This window comes from Platichthys flesus, chromosome 11, assembly GCF_949316205.1.
Source record: "Platichthys flesus chromosome 11, fPlaFle2.1, whole genome shotgun sequence".
NCBI lineage: Eukaryota > Metazoa > Chordata > Actinopteri > Pleuronectiformes > Pleuronectidae > Platichthys > Platichthys flesus.
In genome coordinates, this window is record NC_084955.1 from 3,097,119 (window position 1) to 3,114,674 (window position 17,556).

The window sequence follows — 17,556 nt, forward strand, 5'->3', positions numbered from 1 at the left end:
AGAGAGGATCAGTTTTAACAATCTTTCTGTATGCAATAACTGTTTGGGTAACTTCTTAAAACAATGAAATAAGAAGATTCTCAGTTCAATTTCTATTTCGTGGGGTTTGCATGTTCTCCCCATGTCTGTGTAGTTTTTCTCCAGGTATTCCAGCTTCCTCCCACAGTCCAAAGACATGGAGATTGGGGTTATTTGGAGACATTAAATTGTACGTAAGTGCATGTGTGAATGAAAGAGGGAATGGCAATACACTGGTGAACTATCCAGGGTGTACTGCAGCTATCGCCCAATATCAGCTGAGATTGGCCCCAGCTCCCCCAGGAACCCTAAGCAGTACAGATAATAGATGGATGGAGATTCCCTCTTTGTTTTTATTTTTCAGGTTGAACAAACTGGTGCACTCGTAAAAACTGTCTTTAAAAAATGTTTCTAAAAGCCTAAAGGCCAGGAGAACTTCAAACAACAAAATTGCACAAAATTATGAGCTCATTTGAAGATGGACAACTTTAAAGTGAAATGAAAACCCTTTGCGTAAAATAAAGAACAAAGGCTCCGGTAAAATTCACTCTTAGCAAAAGAAGAGAGCAAACAGAGTAAGGGAGAGCAAGAAGGACAAACAATACGAGAAGTGTTTGTGAGAGTTGGTGTTAAGATGATTGCTGTGAGTCTGTCAGACAAGGCCCCAGATCACAACAGAACTGTAGTAAAACAGACGAACATCCCTTGTTGTAGACCATGCTTCCACATAGATTTAGGTCAACTTTTCCAGCACTTTTTAAGAGCCTCACTGTACACTGGGTCCATTCAGGGCCCCAAGGTGTAAATTGGGATGTAAACAAACAGTTTACTGGGCCAGCTTCTACGCAATGAAGCTAAAGGCCTGCAGATTGACCTCTCACACTATAAAAGCATCCCCGTAGTCTAAACAGAAGGTTTTCATATCAGATCAGTAAGAAAATGTTCTCTTAACAAATTTAAGTTTTATAAAGACAATATCAAAAAGAGTTGTTGAGACAACAATATTTCTCAGATCAGCAACAAACCACAACCTGAAACAACACCATGGTTGGCTCAAATGTTGCTGTGAACAGAGAAGCTTCACAACATGTTGATGAATTGAAGAATATAAACAACAGGCTGACCACCAGACCTGTGCTTTGGTACCATGTCTGTGACTACATAGCAATAGTGAGTGATCATCAACAAGTTGTTAGCTACACATGATCCACTGCAAATGAAGTATATAAAGACAGAGCAGAAACAGAAGCAATGAGAGAGATGTCGGATAACCTAACAAAGCCAAAAATATACCCAGCCATTCCTTGAAAATTCTCCAGTTCCAAAGAGAAAAAGCAATTGTAGACTATCACAAACAGCAAAGAACTAAGTGCAGCCAACAACTAAGTGTGACTTCACACATGGAGGTCCAGACTAATGTCTTAATCAAGGGTTTGCCTTTGTTACGATTGTTTAACTTCGTTCTGGTCAGTAAAGGTTTCCTGTTGTAATTTAGGGAGTTGACAAAGACTTTTGTGTGACATGTACGTCCTGTAGTCATCATATACATGAACTGCATCTACCTATACTTTATATTGATTAGTATATAGACAAAAAACAAGTGTCTGACGTCAACGTGTTGTTGTATTTGATTAAAGTGATCATAAAAAAGTCTTTCTGGTAAATTTTCACTGTAGTGAGACACAGAATTTGAAAAGTTCAAACACAATTTGAAAACTTGACATTTGACAAATTCCACTAATTAAACAAACATGATCTACACTTTACACCAACATGACATTTGCACGTTGGTGTAACACACCAGGGTTGAAAACTGTGGCCCAATTTGTTCCTATAATGTATCTCTGTTCACACACCTCACCTCACTCACCCCTGCATACCATACACACTTACTCACTTTAAATCAAACAGACACAAGTTTGATGCACAGTAGGTAGCGGTGTCGGAGTGGAGTCATTAAGTTGACCGACAACCGGGTCTTTGTGCAACTACCACAACACCGCCCCTCACCCAAACACACTGGCCTGTGTGAACTCCACTGTCTCACTTATCAGCTCGGTGTTGACACCACTCCGGCTGGCAGCTCCTTCAGCCGTTATTAAACTGCCTGTGGCTGTTATCACACAGGGACTGTTGTCATACTAAAACTGAACAGACTCTGTGGTCTGCAACATCATATTTGGGATTTGTATCTATGAGTTCAAAGTGAAATTAGCCAGAGCATTTCCAATGTGTTCCTGTCACTGCCAACAGGGAAACATGAGAATTTGTCCAGTGAGCGTGCAGAGGGCAGCTCAGAGGAGGGGTGGGGGGAATTAGACTGCACAAGTGTTCTATAATTAGCCTGACATTGACAAAGAGCAGTCAGACTATGCTCAGTGTTCACAGTGCACACTTGACGTTAAGAGTGACCCTGAATCAACCCAGTTGTTTTGATGGCCAGTCAGCACCATGGACAGAGACCCTGTCACCATAGCCTGACCTGTGGGGCCCCATCCCACCACACAAACCACGAAAACACTGGAAGGACTCAAAGGCTGCCAGGGGCTCTTTTGTTGAAGATGCATTTACAGAGTGGGAAAAAGGGAATATTCAACAGTTAATGCTGGTCACTAAAATCATGTGAGAAAACTCAGCACTAAAATGAAAAGAGGTGCCTATTGTAGCTCTTGCTCACTTGAGCTTTTTGGCCTTCAAACGATAGGCGTTCATTTGATTGTGTTAATGTAACATATTTACTTATTTATAACTTGGACTAATGTCTATCTTTAACTATTCTCTTTGCTGCTGCAACACAGCAAATTTCCCAGCTGTGGGACAAACAAAAGATATCTTCAAAAGCTTGTAAGTGAAAATTGTAATATTTTTTACAAAATATTACAGACTGTACTTATCATGGTCCATTACATATGGAGAACAGTCGATGATTTGTGTTTGACCATTTTATTAGTATATTGTCTTTAAGTGGAGACAGCACTTGGCTATGCTGTGATTTTGATAAAGTTCTATGTATCTTTATTTATAACTTTGTTTCTATGTCATGAGTTGCATGACTAAGCAACTTTTATTGTTCCTCTTTGAGAGAGGAAGTTAAACCAAGCCTCAATCTTAAATGTCTTTAGGAGTTTCTAGAGGCAGTGGTGACTTTCACTTACTGCGATCAATGTCCGCTGTCACACTGGTCTCACACCAGTTTTAACAATGTGCTGGATCACTTGTTTTTGTGGATGGAGATGGGCTGGAATGGTTATGTAATACGTGACATAGCAGTAATAGCCTCTTAATCTAAATATAACCACAAAGCTGATACCTAAACCTCCTGGCTGATGCTGCGTTCATTGACTCCCTTGGAGATCCAGAAAACAAGACAAAAAGTTGTCTGTTGAAAAACATGATTAACATCTCAAATATTTTGTGTTGGTGCTGCTTTCTTAGTGAGTAGAGGAGGGGCGTCAAGTGAGTATGACGCTAAATGTAACACCTCATTAAGCCAAGTAAGCATCTTTAAAATTAGCATTTTAGCACCTTGTTAGCAAAGCGATGCGACAGGTTGCTGTAGGGCCTGCGTCTCAGTAGCTGTTAGCTTAGCACCACGTACAAGTTACTAAACCAATTGAGTTGTGATATTAATGAACAGCTCCATCTCTCCCCCACACTGTCACAGTGATGTTGGAGGCAAGTGTGATTTCCCACGGCCCCTGAAGGCAGCAACCAGCCCGGCCGCTCCGTCTTTGACAGAAACGCCGTGGAAACTCCAAGGCTTGTGCCCCGCTGTGTCCGCGCTCACCTTGTTGAGGAGGGGGCACCGGGTCACATCGCAGCCCCTCTTCTTGGTGTACACCAAGGTTTTCCCGCCGGTCCTCTGCATCTCCGTGTCCACCGACTCCCGTCTGACCAGTCCGTGTGCCATGTCTTTTAATAGAGCGACGCCGGTGAACTATTGTGAACTCAACAAGTGCAGCCGCTCAGCCTAGGTCCCTCATGGACAGTGAGTGAGTGTAAGAAGAGGCACCGCGTCTTTATCAGTCCACAGCTTTTTATTGTTCCCAATCAGTCCCTGCAGATCAGTGGGCCACCGAGTTCACTCTGTCACACACGTGAACCTAGAGGGACCTTGTCCTTCACTTCTATGCCTTCACTTCTCCTATGTGATGACATCGTTTGAAACTGTTAAACTACATCACATACATTTTTTTCTGAGGTCGATTTATGAGAACTGCAGGTATGAATGTTGAATTTAGGATTTCTGTGTACGGCTTAGGTCACCTCACAGAAAATAATATGAGCCATAGGCCTCCATTTAAAAACATTCATGCTGTTAATTATTTAGTAATTTATCTGCAGCATAGTGGTGAGTAAAGAGTGGATCATCATTTCTCTGTGAACTATCCCTTTAAATATTTGACCATGGAGCTCAAGCATTACATGAGCAAAGAGAAGCACAAGCATATTACTTAAGGAAGTGAGGTTGTAACAGTAGATTCATATTAGCACTACTGTTAGCATAGTATTAGGACACAAATAGCAACATTACAAGTATTAGGGCTACTTAAATGGGGAAAAAAATATTTCCAGAATAAAGGGGAGATAGGTTGTACATTTCTGAACAAAGTCGTAGTATTACAAGAATACAGAAAAAAAATATTCCAGGAAGAAGCAGCAAGGAGAACCTGTACATTAATAACTTTCGACGAGAGTAAAAGCCTTTGAGAAGAATTTGTTGTTGTGCTTTGGTGGTAACAGTAGGTTACATAACCCTATGCTATTAATAGCATTAGGCTAAAAATACCACAATAGTGCTGGTAGTAGAATAAGTGTAGCAAAAGGAGTTTGCAGTTGCAGAAATATTGTTAATAATTGTAGTGCAGTATGTGTTACAATGGGCAGTGTTCCCAGTGACAGTGACTTTAATGGATCTACCATAAACAGCGAGGCCTTCATGCTGTAACTAGTATGACTTGCACCCACCCACTCCCCTCTCCACAGGTTTCTCCAGGGTTTTTGATAGTCATGACATTTCTCACAAACACATAACTGAGATCACTTTATGACACAAAGTGCTGGAGGGCTGTGACATGAGTGAGGATATTTGAAGCCAAGGTCGACCTTCACATGGTTACAGCTGAAAAGTTTTGCAACATCAGAGAGCAGCGAGTTTGACAGTGACTGTGGCGTTCTGACAGTGAGATTAAGGTTGTTCAACTGTTACTCCACACACCACACAGGGATGGAATGACTGCTCCGAATTCACAAAAGTCTTACCAGGAAACCAGCTGGGTTATCAAGGTCAATGTATTCTAACCAATTTATTATTGTCTGTTTAGATGCAGAGGTATGTACAGAGATGTTTATTATTACTATCATTGTTGTTTCCCCTTAAAATGATTTAATCAGGTGCATGCTGTCATATCTTTGTGGCTCCTTCATGTCTGCCTCCACTAACGAGGTATCCTCAGAACTGTGTGTCACTGAGATAAAGGGAGGTTGGAACCCGGGTGAGAACATCTGAAGTCTGAGTTCATGCACAGCTTGAGCTTGTGCCAAGAGTGTGAGAGACAGTTGCACTGATAACGTTATCTGACAGTGCATCTGCAGAACAGAGTGCAAGAACCAAGACTCAGTATGAATGGAGGCTAAGTCCTCATACACTGGTAGGCTTATAATGACTTGAAAGGTTTTCAGGACTGTTGTGGATTCCTCCCTCATCCACTTTACTAATGCAGTCTAAACATGCCTGTTTGGAACTTACTGTTTGCTTGGCCTGTGGTTATGCTGGTTGAAGACATTATTAATGTTTGACCAATTTTATAAGTTGGACTGACAGACAGGCTGAGACATTTCTGGAATTAGAAGAAAAATAAGCCTTAAACTAAATGGAATATGCCAACAAAAGTCAGAGTAATGAGCATGCCTGCACTCATTGCACACAGACAGCATTTCCTCACATAAATCCGACCACGCTGGTGCTCTAACTAAGTGTTGTTATACTGTTATTAGTGAAGCAATTGATACATCTGTTACTTCTTTGACATGTGCTGTTGAACGTGTAAATTGGCAGATATACAAAGAGGCTTGACATTTCTCTTTGTGTTTTGGGTTGTTGGAAACATTACTCTTGATGTTTTCCATCTCAGATGAACTAGAAATACAGTTTTATCTCATACATATTTTTTAAAGTTAAAGTTAAAGTAGCTTTATTGTCAATTTCTTAACATGTTCAGAACATACAAGGAATCGATTCCCACTCTCCCACAGTGAGACATATAAAGTGCACAGGCACAACTGATAACACAAGACATTTCCTAATACTAAGTAAACATACAGAATTTTTTAAGTACAGCAGCATAAGGTTCTCTAAAAGTGTAAACGTAGTGATTTAAGTGATAAAGTGCAAACAGTACAAGAGACAGTTTGTTGCAGAAGTAAACATACAGAATTTTGTATATTTTGCATACTTGTCTAACAACCAATGAAGCCCCATCAGGCCGTGGAGGTTCACATGGGGTCATAGTATTTTTTGGCTGCATGCTTCCCTGTGGCAGCAGACTCATTGGCAAGCTTCATTGTCCTTAAGACTCAGAGTCAACATCAGACTCCTGCCAAATGGACAGACCTGGCTAAGCTCTCTGAGACTCACAGTGTGATCAGCATCTACTCGTCCAGATACATAAAGTATACATGCGTTAAACTCTGAAGTACTTATTGTGTCTGCTTGTTGATTTGATCCTGGGACATACATGAGCAAACTACCTACTTACTTGTTATTAAAATATTGATAGGTTCTCATTGGTGCACAGAAGTGATGTCACCCTTTCCAATGGGCCGTGCCCACTTTTAAACAAGTAAGAAGCGCTCATTAAAAACTACAATAGCATAGGTAGAGCACATACCTCAGCCAAGACCCAACAGCACCCTAAAATCCAATCAAGCTTGTATGCTTTGCACCAAAGATCATCAAGATCAAGTAATGATTCCTTGAGAAATCTGGGAAAATGTCAAAAAATGCAATATCATTCAATGTTAAAGAAAGAAATTAAAAATTCCTGGATTTGCCCCTTTGTCCAGATCCCCACCAAATTCTACTGGGTTCTCTCCTAGTTCATGTTCCATCCTTCCACCAAGTTTCAAGAAAAATTAAATGAAAACATAACATTTATGGAAGTAAAATAAACATACAACCACAAAGACAGAATGCTTTCTTGTGAAAGAACAAAATCTGTTCTGGCCAGTAGTGGACTTCATCACTCATTGTAAGAAGCTGATTGATTCAAACAAAAAAATTAATATTTTCAGGGGCTAACAAAGTTTGATATAAAAATGTAATGCAGAGAAAAAAAGATGAGTTGGATTTTCAGTTTGTCGCTTATATCATTAAATGCAAGGGATTAGTAGATGTGATGTCTCCAAACTATCAACCTGTCAGAAACTAGGAGACATCCTGGTATTAGGCTTAGTGACGTCAAGTTTTTGATACAATCCAATGTGTTTTGAAAGAAGCAAAGGTGTTTTTACATCCCATAAAGGACCTTTTAATTAAAACCTGAAAACTAAAACTATAGTTTCACCAGACAGTGGTGGAGTACCACAGACTGAATAAGGAAGGGTGGAAAACTATGTGAATGCAGAAAGGTCCACCGGCAGCTGCTTGGTCCCAGTCAGTGTTTGATATTGATCAATGTCTCCAGCCAAAGCAGGTCCTTATATAGCAGCATGAATCCTTGGGCCCTCCTGATCACCCTGTTTATCAGGCTTTCATCCCCTGTTTGAATGATTAATCTGGATGACAAAAATCTACCATCTGTACCAGGGAGGAAGTCTGGAAGTTATTTCTGAGGAACGGGCACGATGCCAATTGGCGGTGGAAGGGCATTAGGAATGCAGGCAAGTTTGGGAAAGACCATTGGCCCACCCCCTGACAGTGATCGCCGTCCAGGAACAGACAAGTACTGTTAAGGAAGTTGTCTGGTTGTAATGTCTACATTAAAAAATTTACGGTGAAAACTCTGACATGCTTTTATTGTCTCCCAGAAGAGACGGAAAGTTAACTTTGCTTACCAACAGACCTGTCAATAAAAAGTGATACAGTGTGATTATAATTTATTTATTGAATTTTTCAGATTGAAAAATGTTGTTAATCCCGTTCCTCTACCTCTCCTTTCATCTTTTTTGGTGTCTAACTGTAATCTGCCGACTATTGCCCTTTGTTTCTAATCTTGTTTTTAAATCTATATTGTTCTTTTATAACTGTGATATATTTTGTGCAACATGCTCTTTTTTGACTTTATCTACTATTTCAATTATATGCACCACGAAGAAGTTGCTCTCGTAATTTTGTTGTATTTGGACAAAACAAGGAAAATAAACATTTTCCATTTTCTCTTTCTATTTAAATGATAGACCAGTTTCATTCTTGCTGTTCTCTTCCCTGGCCAAAGAAAAAATAAAGAAAACAGGCAAAACCAACCTTATTCATAATCACATGCATTGCATAAACAATCATGACGATGATAGTTTGTAGAATAATGCTATGATTTCTCAGTGGGTGTGTACTTTTGTCTGCAGACTGCTCTTAAACAACTTTAGGATCGTTTAAATGTTGAAACTTTAGTATTTTAAGTGTCCTCTAAAGACCTTTTAGTCTGAAGTTTGTAAGAAGGAGTAACATGAAATAATTGTGGCTTCTTCTTCTTCTTAGCTCCGAAGACCAAACATTTACTTTTGGCAGTTTGATTAAAATATGCCAGCTTCTTCTACTTCTTCTCTGTAAGTTCAGGGGCTGCCACTTGTTTTGTATCTTTTTTAAACATCACTTCCTGTGCACCAGGACCATGTTAGTGGAGAGCAGGTGTAGGACAACATATGTATATTAAAGGCTTTCATAAATCTGGTGTAGGCAGCATCTGGCAACAGTCTACATTTAGAGGTCAAATAAAAAAGAGGTTAGAAAGCATCAAAAGAAAAGTAAGGCTGCAGCATAGGAATAGCAGAGGTTTAATTGCACCTTGAGTAATGAAGCACTCTGAGGTTTATGTGAAGGATGGGCAACGGTCAAGGCCAGTCAAGGATTCTGCTCAGCTGACATAATGATTAAAGACGGCATAAAACTTTATGCATTGTCGTAAAAGAAAAAGCCCTCCGGCCAAACTTTGCTCTAACATTATCATAATAATAATTATAATTTGTATGGCACAAAGTTACGAAGTACCTCTCAAAGGATTAAACACCATTCAAAATAAAAAATAGATAATTTACACTGAGATTCCAAATTTCAAGAAATTACATTAAAAATTACCAAAGCAAATTACTCTTAAGTTACCTATGAGGCTCTTGAGAAGACCACTATCAGCTGATCTAAGGCCATAATCCCATTACTAGTTTATGTTTGAAAAGGCAGAGTAACTCTGCTACAGATACTCCATCATTTACACTATTCCAGAGTTTTTTAGTCACTTAAGTGGAAATGTTTGGAAACGCTCCTGACCCTGCTCTAGTTTGAAAACTCTGACATAGCGTTTTATGGTGCTTGTGTGGATGGAGATCATTTTAGTGTGAGAGTGCTGTTTCAGCCTAAGGTGGCAACCATATTCATAGGGAGTTAGAAAATCCTAGATATACATAGAGGCTTTGTTGTATGAAACACCTTTATAGTGATCAATAAAATCTTTAACTCAATGTGAAAACAAACAGGAGTGCGTCTGTGATGTCTGGTCATGTTTTTCTAGAACCAGCATTTTGCATAAGGCAAAAGTATATTGCACATTATATGTGCTCACTTCCTTTATCTTAAAAAAACTTTCCATGACCCTGTTGGTTGAACCAGGTGCTTTGCAGCCATATTACACCTTAATAACAGGCTCATGCCGATACTCTCACACACACACACACACACACACACACACACACACACACACACACACACACACACACACACACACACACACACACACACACACACACACACACACACACACACACACACACACACACACACACAGCAGCCTCCTTAACGTACAATCTGGATCTATGCCGCCTGCATCATACAGCCGGTATTTTTTCCCTTCCCCTGTCATCTGTGTTTTGACTCCTGTTTATCCCTGTAGGGCTTTTCTGGTCAGGAAGAGGAGGAGGCAGCAGATTAAGCCAAACACAATTACCGAGAATCAAATCGGCCACAAACACATGGTTTTCTCTCTCACCTCCATTCACACACCTGGCCGCGCTTCCTGAACTCTAGGTGATGGTAAAGGATCCATGAACGTGGTCGTTAAATGTAATTACAGTCAGAGTCTACGGAGTGGGGAAACCATACCTCCTGATTGCACTTGCACCTCTCTGTTGAAAATATGGAGCATAAAGTTCGCAGGGGTTTGAGTTTAAGTTTAAGCCATGTTTTTGGAGGCTGATATACTGAGTTAAAATAGACAGAAGAATACAGCAAAGAGAACTTGAACTTTTTAAACATCTTAATGAGACTAAGAAAATCATGAATTTTGAACATTTGGAATTGAACCAATTGGTGAAAAAGCACAAAGGTCAAAACACAAGGGAACACGAGTGAGTGAGGTGAAACAGCCCCTGTGACGTGTACGAGGGGGAGCTCACCTGTCACGGCCTCCGCAGCACTTTGACCTTTCAGCTTATGCAATCATCACTACTTTGGACCATTAAACTCTTCCTACAATAAACTGTGTGTGGTTTCTTTCTGCAGGCTTACAGAACAACCTTTTCCCACAGTTAAACAGTCCCCATGGTTTTTCCAAAGCCATTATACTCACAAGAACAGGCAGCATCAGAGTTTGATGACTGGCAGAGGAAAATGTGAACGAGAACCACATTTCCTCCCATTACGTACTTTTATGAAGCAATAACTGTTGTTGTTTGGAGGCAGAACAAAACGCACAAAAGTGCTCAGGTCTGCTGAGCACCTTCAGATCCAGCGGAGGAAATGGGTGGATGTTTTGGAGGGATTCCTGAGGAGCGCTGCAATTCCTAGTCTGCTGTTGCCATACATATATGCATACATGACTTCTCTCACCCCCTTTGCTTTTTTTCTCTCTCTCCATACGTGACCTTCCCCCAGCCCCCCAAATCAATGGGGCCTTTCACTGATCACTCTTCATAATGGACCACTGTTTGAGTCCATGGATATTTGGGTAGAGGTGGAAAAAGAGAGAGCTTTAAGCTGAAGCCTTTCTGTCTCACGTCAATAGACAAAGCTGAGTTTACATGTGTGTTCTGCAAGAGGGAGCTTGATTATAATAGGCTGGGTTGGGTTTAAGGAAACCCTGAACATATCCTGAGGCAGGTACCGCTGAGCCTTGGTTTTAAAAGGCACTACTGGATGCACATGTCCAGTGTGGCAATGGCCCTGCCCACAGATTAGTTTTTCACGCAACCAACAGCTAAACTTTTAAAAAAATGTGTCTGTTTTTCAGGCCCCTGGTTGAGAAATGACATGCCAAAAATGAATAGCATATAAAGTGTATCTCTGAAACTCCAGGCTATGAAACATCTTTATATCTATATAAAATTAACTCAGAGCACAACATACATGACATATTTTACATGCAACTAAAAGAAAATGTACATTTTAGAGTTATATACCCCAAGAAATCATGCAGTTAAAGCTAAAACCCTCCACCAATCCATTGCATCATTGCATCTTTGCAACATCTACCTACTAATTCGACAAACATCTGTCAGTCTGTCTGTATCTGGAGCACATATGGTGCCAGCCGTTCACCCAATCGGCTTCACACCTCACCAGCCCACGGAAGTGCATGCCCGGTTTGGTGTGAAAAGTAGTGACCAGCGCTCCGTAGCAGTCAGCAGGGGTAGCATGCTAACCGTCTGTGGAGCAAAGTGAACAATACTTCTTCTACAGCCCCTGATAATTTACTACTGCTACTGGTTGGTGACTGGGTCAAACCGATGGTCAAGTCCCCACCTGAGGCTGTGACACTTTAACTTCCCATATTGTTTTTTCATGATTATATCATCTCTACTTTCATTTGTTGTTCACATTTTGCTCATTTCAGCAAATCAAGAGAAAGAGAAAAGCATCTGCAAACCCTACACATGTAACAAGTGTAAGAGGCTGGAAAAATGTTGATATAAATAAGTAATAGAGACAATTACTGAACAGAAGGTTTTTGAATTTAGCAACAAAGCAATTTTTCCGTATTTTTCCACACGTTTTCCATCTGTTATTTGTTTGTATGTCTCTTTTTTAATTTCCCTGCTGATGTGGCAACAATTTTGGTTACTGTTGGTAACAGAAAATCTGTCTACTTCTGAAGGAGTGGGAGTATTTTTGCCCTTTTCATAATGACTGTACCCACAAAATAAGGTGCGCCAGTTGACTTGTGATTGTGATTCTGCAGAATGGAAAAAGCTTCAGGTCAAGGTTTGCCTGACAGAGGTGAACGATGTAGGCAGTGAAGATTCAGCCCGAGATAGACAGCAAAGCTCCTCCAGTCGAACTATGAAATGGCATTTGGCAGAATGAGCTAAAAGACGTCATCACTGCACTTCAACAAAACCTCCTTTCTTCTCCAGGAGAGGGGACAGAGATTAGTGTGTTAACCTAGTCACACTGTGTGTTTATGTAACCTTCCTGATCCCACACAATCCTGTGAGTCTTTCAACACACAAACACACAGACTCTTTTATCGTTTCCTTGTATCACTGATATTGTATAAAATCATTCATGATTTGTGAGGTTTTTATTTTTCATGTTCAGGGTGGTTTAGGGTAAGGGGCTAGGGAATGCATTACGCCAATGAGTGCCCTCTATGGTATACAAGTACCAGTCTGTGTGTGTGTGTGTGTGTTTGTGTATTAAGGTTAGGTATACAGTTTCGGTTAGGCTGTCAACAATGAATATGTGTTTTTCTTTACAAAAACACTTGAAACACATGTATTTATCATGCAAAGTTTGCTTTTAGTAAATAAATGTTACTGTGTGTCATTTGAAATTTTTTTGAAAGGGGGACTACAGTGGATTAAATCCTTTCTTTGAGCTTATATTATCAGCATCTGAGCTCAACAAATACCTTTTTCAGTGTATCCGCCCTCCCGCTCACATGTCTCAATTCTTGGCAGCTCATTGTGAAATGAAAACACCTCCTCAGTCCAAATCCACACTGTAAACAAGAGGCCTGTCAGCGATAAATGTCACATTTCCTTGTGTTTGTATCTGCGTGTCTAAACAGTTTCACCTCGGTATGGACACACGGCAGATCTTTTACCATCAACTCAATAACAGGGATGAATTGTTGGCTCCACTTTCCCCCTTGTTGCCAAACAAGCCTCACCAAGGTTGCTTCAACTGTATAATCAGCTAAATATATGTTTGGTGTTGAAGTTATTGCAAAGTCGAAATGGATTTCATGTGCACTATCGTCTTGTGCAAATGTCTGTTTAAAACATATCGCTGCCTGGTGTGTACACATTATTATCAAGATAAGAGACGGAGTTGGTCTCGGTTGTGTTTGTTCTGCATCCTATTTTTTAAGTCCAGATTTCTCAGCTGTGCTAAATGTTTTGACAGTCGCGGGATGGATGAGGAGGAAAGACATTTTCTAAATAGTTGTTTTGTAAGCAGGAATTAGTTCAGAGCCGATTCACACGAGAAGGCAACGGTAGGACACTGCCATGCAGTGTCTTACCGTTACTGGCAGCATAAGAAGATGTCTGTATGTGACAAGAGCACTGAAGGCCGCTGCTATTTTTATTTCTACTTTTCAAAGGAAACAACTCCAAAATCCAATTTCCCTCATGCATTTTCAGCCACTGAACTAACCATTAGTGTCTCATCATCATCTCATCATAACTCATCGTCATCCGCTTGTCCGGGGTCGGGTCGCGGGGGGAGCAGCTCAAGCAGGGGGCCCCAGATTTCCCTTTCCCGGGCCACATTGACCAGCTCTGACGGGGGGATCCCGAGGCGTTCCCAGGCCAGTGTTGAGATATAATCTCTCCACCTAGTCCTGGGTCTTCCCCGAGGTCTCCTCCACACTGGACGTGCCTGAAAAAACTCCCAAGGGAGGCGCCCAGTGGGCATCCTTACCAGATGCCCGAACCACCTCAGCTGACTCCTTTCTAAGTAAAGGAGCAGCGGCTCTAATCCGAGTTCCTCACGGATGACTGAGCTTCTCACCCTATCCCTAAGGGAGACGCCAGCCACCCTTCTGAGAAAACTCATCTCGGCCGCTTGTACCCGCGATCTCGTCCTTTCGGTCATCACCCAGCCCTCATGACCATAGGTGAGGATAGGAACGAAGATCGACCGGTAGATAGAGAGCTTTGCCTTGCGGCTCAGCTCTCTTTTCGTTACAACGGTGCGGTAAAGCGAACGCAATACCGCCCCCGCTGCTCCGTTTCTCCGGCAAATCTCACGCTCCATAGTACCCTCACTCACGAACAAGACCCCGAGGTACTTGAACTCCTTCACTTGGGCTAAGGACTCATTTCCTACCCGGAGTAAGCAATCCATCGGTTTCCTGCTAAGAGTCATGGCCTCAGATTTAGCGGTGCTGATCCTCATCCCAGCCGCTTCACACTCGGCCGCCAGCCGATCCAGTGAGTGCTGAAGGTCACAAGCCGATGATCCAATGAGGACCACATCATCCGCAAAAGGCAGTGACGAGATCCTCAGAACACCGAGCTGCAACCCCTCCCCACCACGACTACGCATCGATATCCTGTCCATGTATATCACAAACAGGATTGGTGACAAGGCGCAACCCTGGCGGAGACCAGCACCCACTGAGAACGAAACTGACTGGCTGCCGAGGACCCGAACAAAGCTCTCGCTTTGGGAGTACAGAGATTGGATGGCCCTGAGGAGAGACCCCCTTACCCCATACTCCCGCAGCACCTCCCACAGTTTCTCCCGGGGGACCCGGTCATACGCCTTCTCCAGATCCACAAAACACAAGTGGACCGGATGGGCATACTCCCAGGCCCCCTCCAGGATCCTTGCGAGAGTGAAGAGCTGGTCCGTAGTTCCACGTCCGGGGCGAAAACCGCATTGTTCCTCTTCAATCTGAGGTTCGACGATCGGCCGAACCCTCCTTTCCAGCACCTTGGAGTAGACTTTACCAGGGAGGCTGAGAAGTGTGATACCACGGTAATTGGTACACACTCTCTGGTCCCCCTTTTTGAACAGGGGAACCACCACCCCGGTTTGCCACTCCTTTGGCACTGTACCCGACTCCCACGCGATGTTGAATAGACGTGTCAACCATGACAGCCCCTCAACACCCAGAGCCTTTAGCATTTCTGGCTGGATCTCATCAATCCCTGGGGCTTTGCCACTGCGGAGATGTTTGACTACCTCAGTGACCTCCACCAGGGAAATTGACGACGAAACACCATCAACCTCGAGCTCTGCCTCCAACATAGAGGGCGTGTTATTCGGATTCAGGAGTTCCTCAAAGTGTTCCTTCCAACGTCCGACGACCTCCTCAGTTGAGGTCAACAGAGTCCCATCCTTACTGTACACAGCTTGGATGGTTCCCCGTTTCCCCCTCCTGAGGTGCCGGATAGTCTTCCAGAAACACTTTGGTGCCGACCGAAAGTCCTTCTCCATGGCCTCTCCGAACTTCTCCCACACCCGCTGCTTAGCCTCCGACATGGCAGCAGCTGCAGCCCTTCGGGCCTGTCGGTACCCTGCAACTGCAGTCCGGAGTCCTCCAGGATATCATATCCCGGAAGGCCTCCTTCTTCAATCGGACGGCTTCCCTGACCACCGGTGTCCACCACGGTGTCCGAGGGTTACTGCCCCTTGAGGAGCCTAAGACCCTGAGGCCACAGCTAGCCACCGCAGCTTCAGCAATGGAGGCTTTGAACACCGCCCACTCTGGCTCAATGCCCCCAACCTCCACAGGAATGCCAGAAAAACTCCGCCGGAGGTGTGAGTTGAAGATACCTAGGACGGGGGCCTCCTCCAGACGTTCCCAGTTCACCCGCACTACTCGTTTGGGCTTACCAGGTCTATCCAGAAATTTCCCCCATTCCCTGATCCAACTCACAACCAGATGGTGGTCGGTTGACAGTTCCGCCCCTCTCTTTACCCGAGTGTCCAAAACATGCGGCCTCAGATCAGATGACACAATCACAAAATCGATCATTGATCTTCGGCCTAGGGTACTCTGGTACCAGGTACACTTATGAGCACCCTTATGTTCGAACATGGTGTTTGTTATGGATAATCCATGACTAGCACAGAAGTCCAATAACAAACGACCGCTCGGGTTTAGATCAGGGAGGCCGTTCCTCCCCACCACGCCTCTCCAGGTGTCTCCATCGTTGCCCACGTGGGCGTTGAAGTCACCCAGCAGAACTACGGAGTCCCCTACTGGAGCCCCATACAGGACTCCATTCAGGGTCTCCAAGAAGGCCGAGTACTCTGAGCTGCTGTTTGGTGCATACGCACAAACAACAGTCAGAGTTTTCCCCCCTACAACCCTTAGGCGCAGGGAGGCGACCCTCTCGTCTACCTGGGTAAACTCCAACACCGCGGCACTCAGCCAGGGATTCATGAGTATCCCCACACCCGCCCGGCGCCTCACACCCGCGGCAACTCCAGAGAAGAATAGAGTCCAACCCTTATCCAGGAGTACGGTACCAGAGCTGAGACTGTGCGTGGAGGTAAGCCCCACCAGATCTAACTGATAGCGCTCCACCTCCCTCACAAGCTCCGGTTCCTTTCCCCACAGCGAGGTGACGTTCCACGTCCCCAGAGCCAGCTTCTGCCACCCGGGTCTGGTCCGTCGAGACGCCTGACCTTCGCTGCCACCCATGTGGCTGCGCATCCAACCCCAACGGGTCTTCCCACAGGTGGTGGGCCCATGGGATGAAGAGAGGGGGGGTGCCACGTAGTTTGTTCGGGCTATGCCCGACCGGGCTCCGTGGCAAAGCCGGCCACCAGGCACTCGCCATCGAGCCCTCTGTCTGGGCCTAGCTCCAGACGGGGGCCCCGGGCATCCTCCGGGCCGGGTCACATCTCCTCTTTTTCCGTTATTCATTGAGGTTTTTTGAACCATTCTTAGTCTGGCCCCTCACCTGAGACCACTCTGCCATGAGAGACCCTACCAGGAGCACAAGGCTCCAGACAACACAGCCCTCAGGTTCATAGGGACACGCAAACCTCTCCACCACGATAAGGTGGCGGTTCCAGGAGAGGTTAGTGTCCTGGAGCATAAATTACAAGACCATCATTCATGGCTCTAAAACTTCAAGTGTCCAAATAGTATCACCAGTCATGGAATAAGCAACAGACACTCTGTTTCTTACCTTTAGGGCAGTTTTTCTGTCAGGAGAGGATTAACAAGGTCTACAGTGGATGTTTCAGGTGCACGCAGGCACGTTATGTGGCGTGATATATTTATATGTTGCATGAAAGGATTATTGGATTATGCCGACCACGGCCACATAAATGGGGATACAAAATTGCTGATATGTTTGAAAGGACAGGAAATCAGACCAAACCTGTCTCCGTGAAAATATATATTTTTTTTTTTTTTTTGATTA

The 17,556-nt window shown here is 43.5% G+C and overlaps 1 protein-coding gene across 1 annotated transcript in view; it reads right to left on the minus strand.

Annotated features, from left to right (window-relative positions):
- The window catches only part of me1 (malic enzyme 1, NADP(+)-dependent, cytosolic), an 87,840-nt gene extending 83,806 nt beyond the window's left edge, over nt 1-4,034 (minus strand). The window contains exon 1 of the mRNA XM_062399749.1: nt 3,806-4,034. Within this exon, the coding sequence (XP_062255733.1) occupies nt 3,806-3,928 (123 nt within the window). The 5' untranslated portion in view covers nt 3,929-4,034. The remainder of the gene's footprint in view (nt 1-3,805) is intronic.
- Between the last annotated feature and the right edge of the window lie 13,522 nt (nt 4,035-17,556).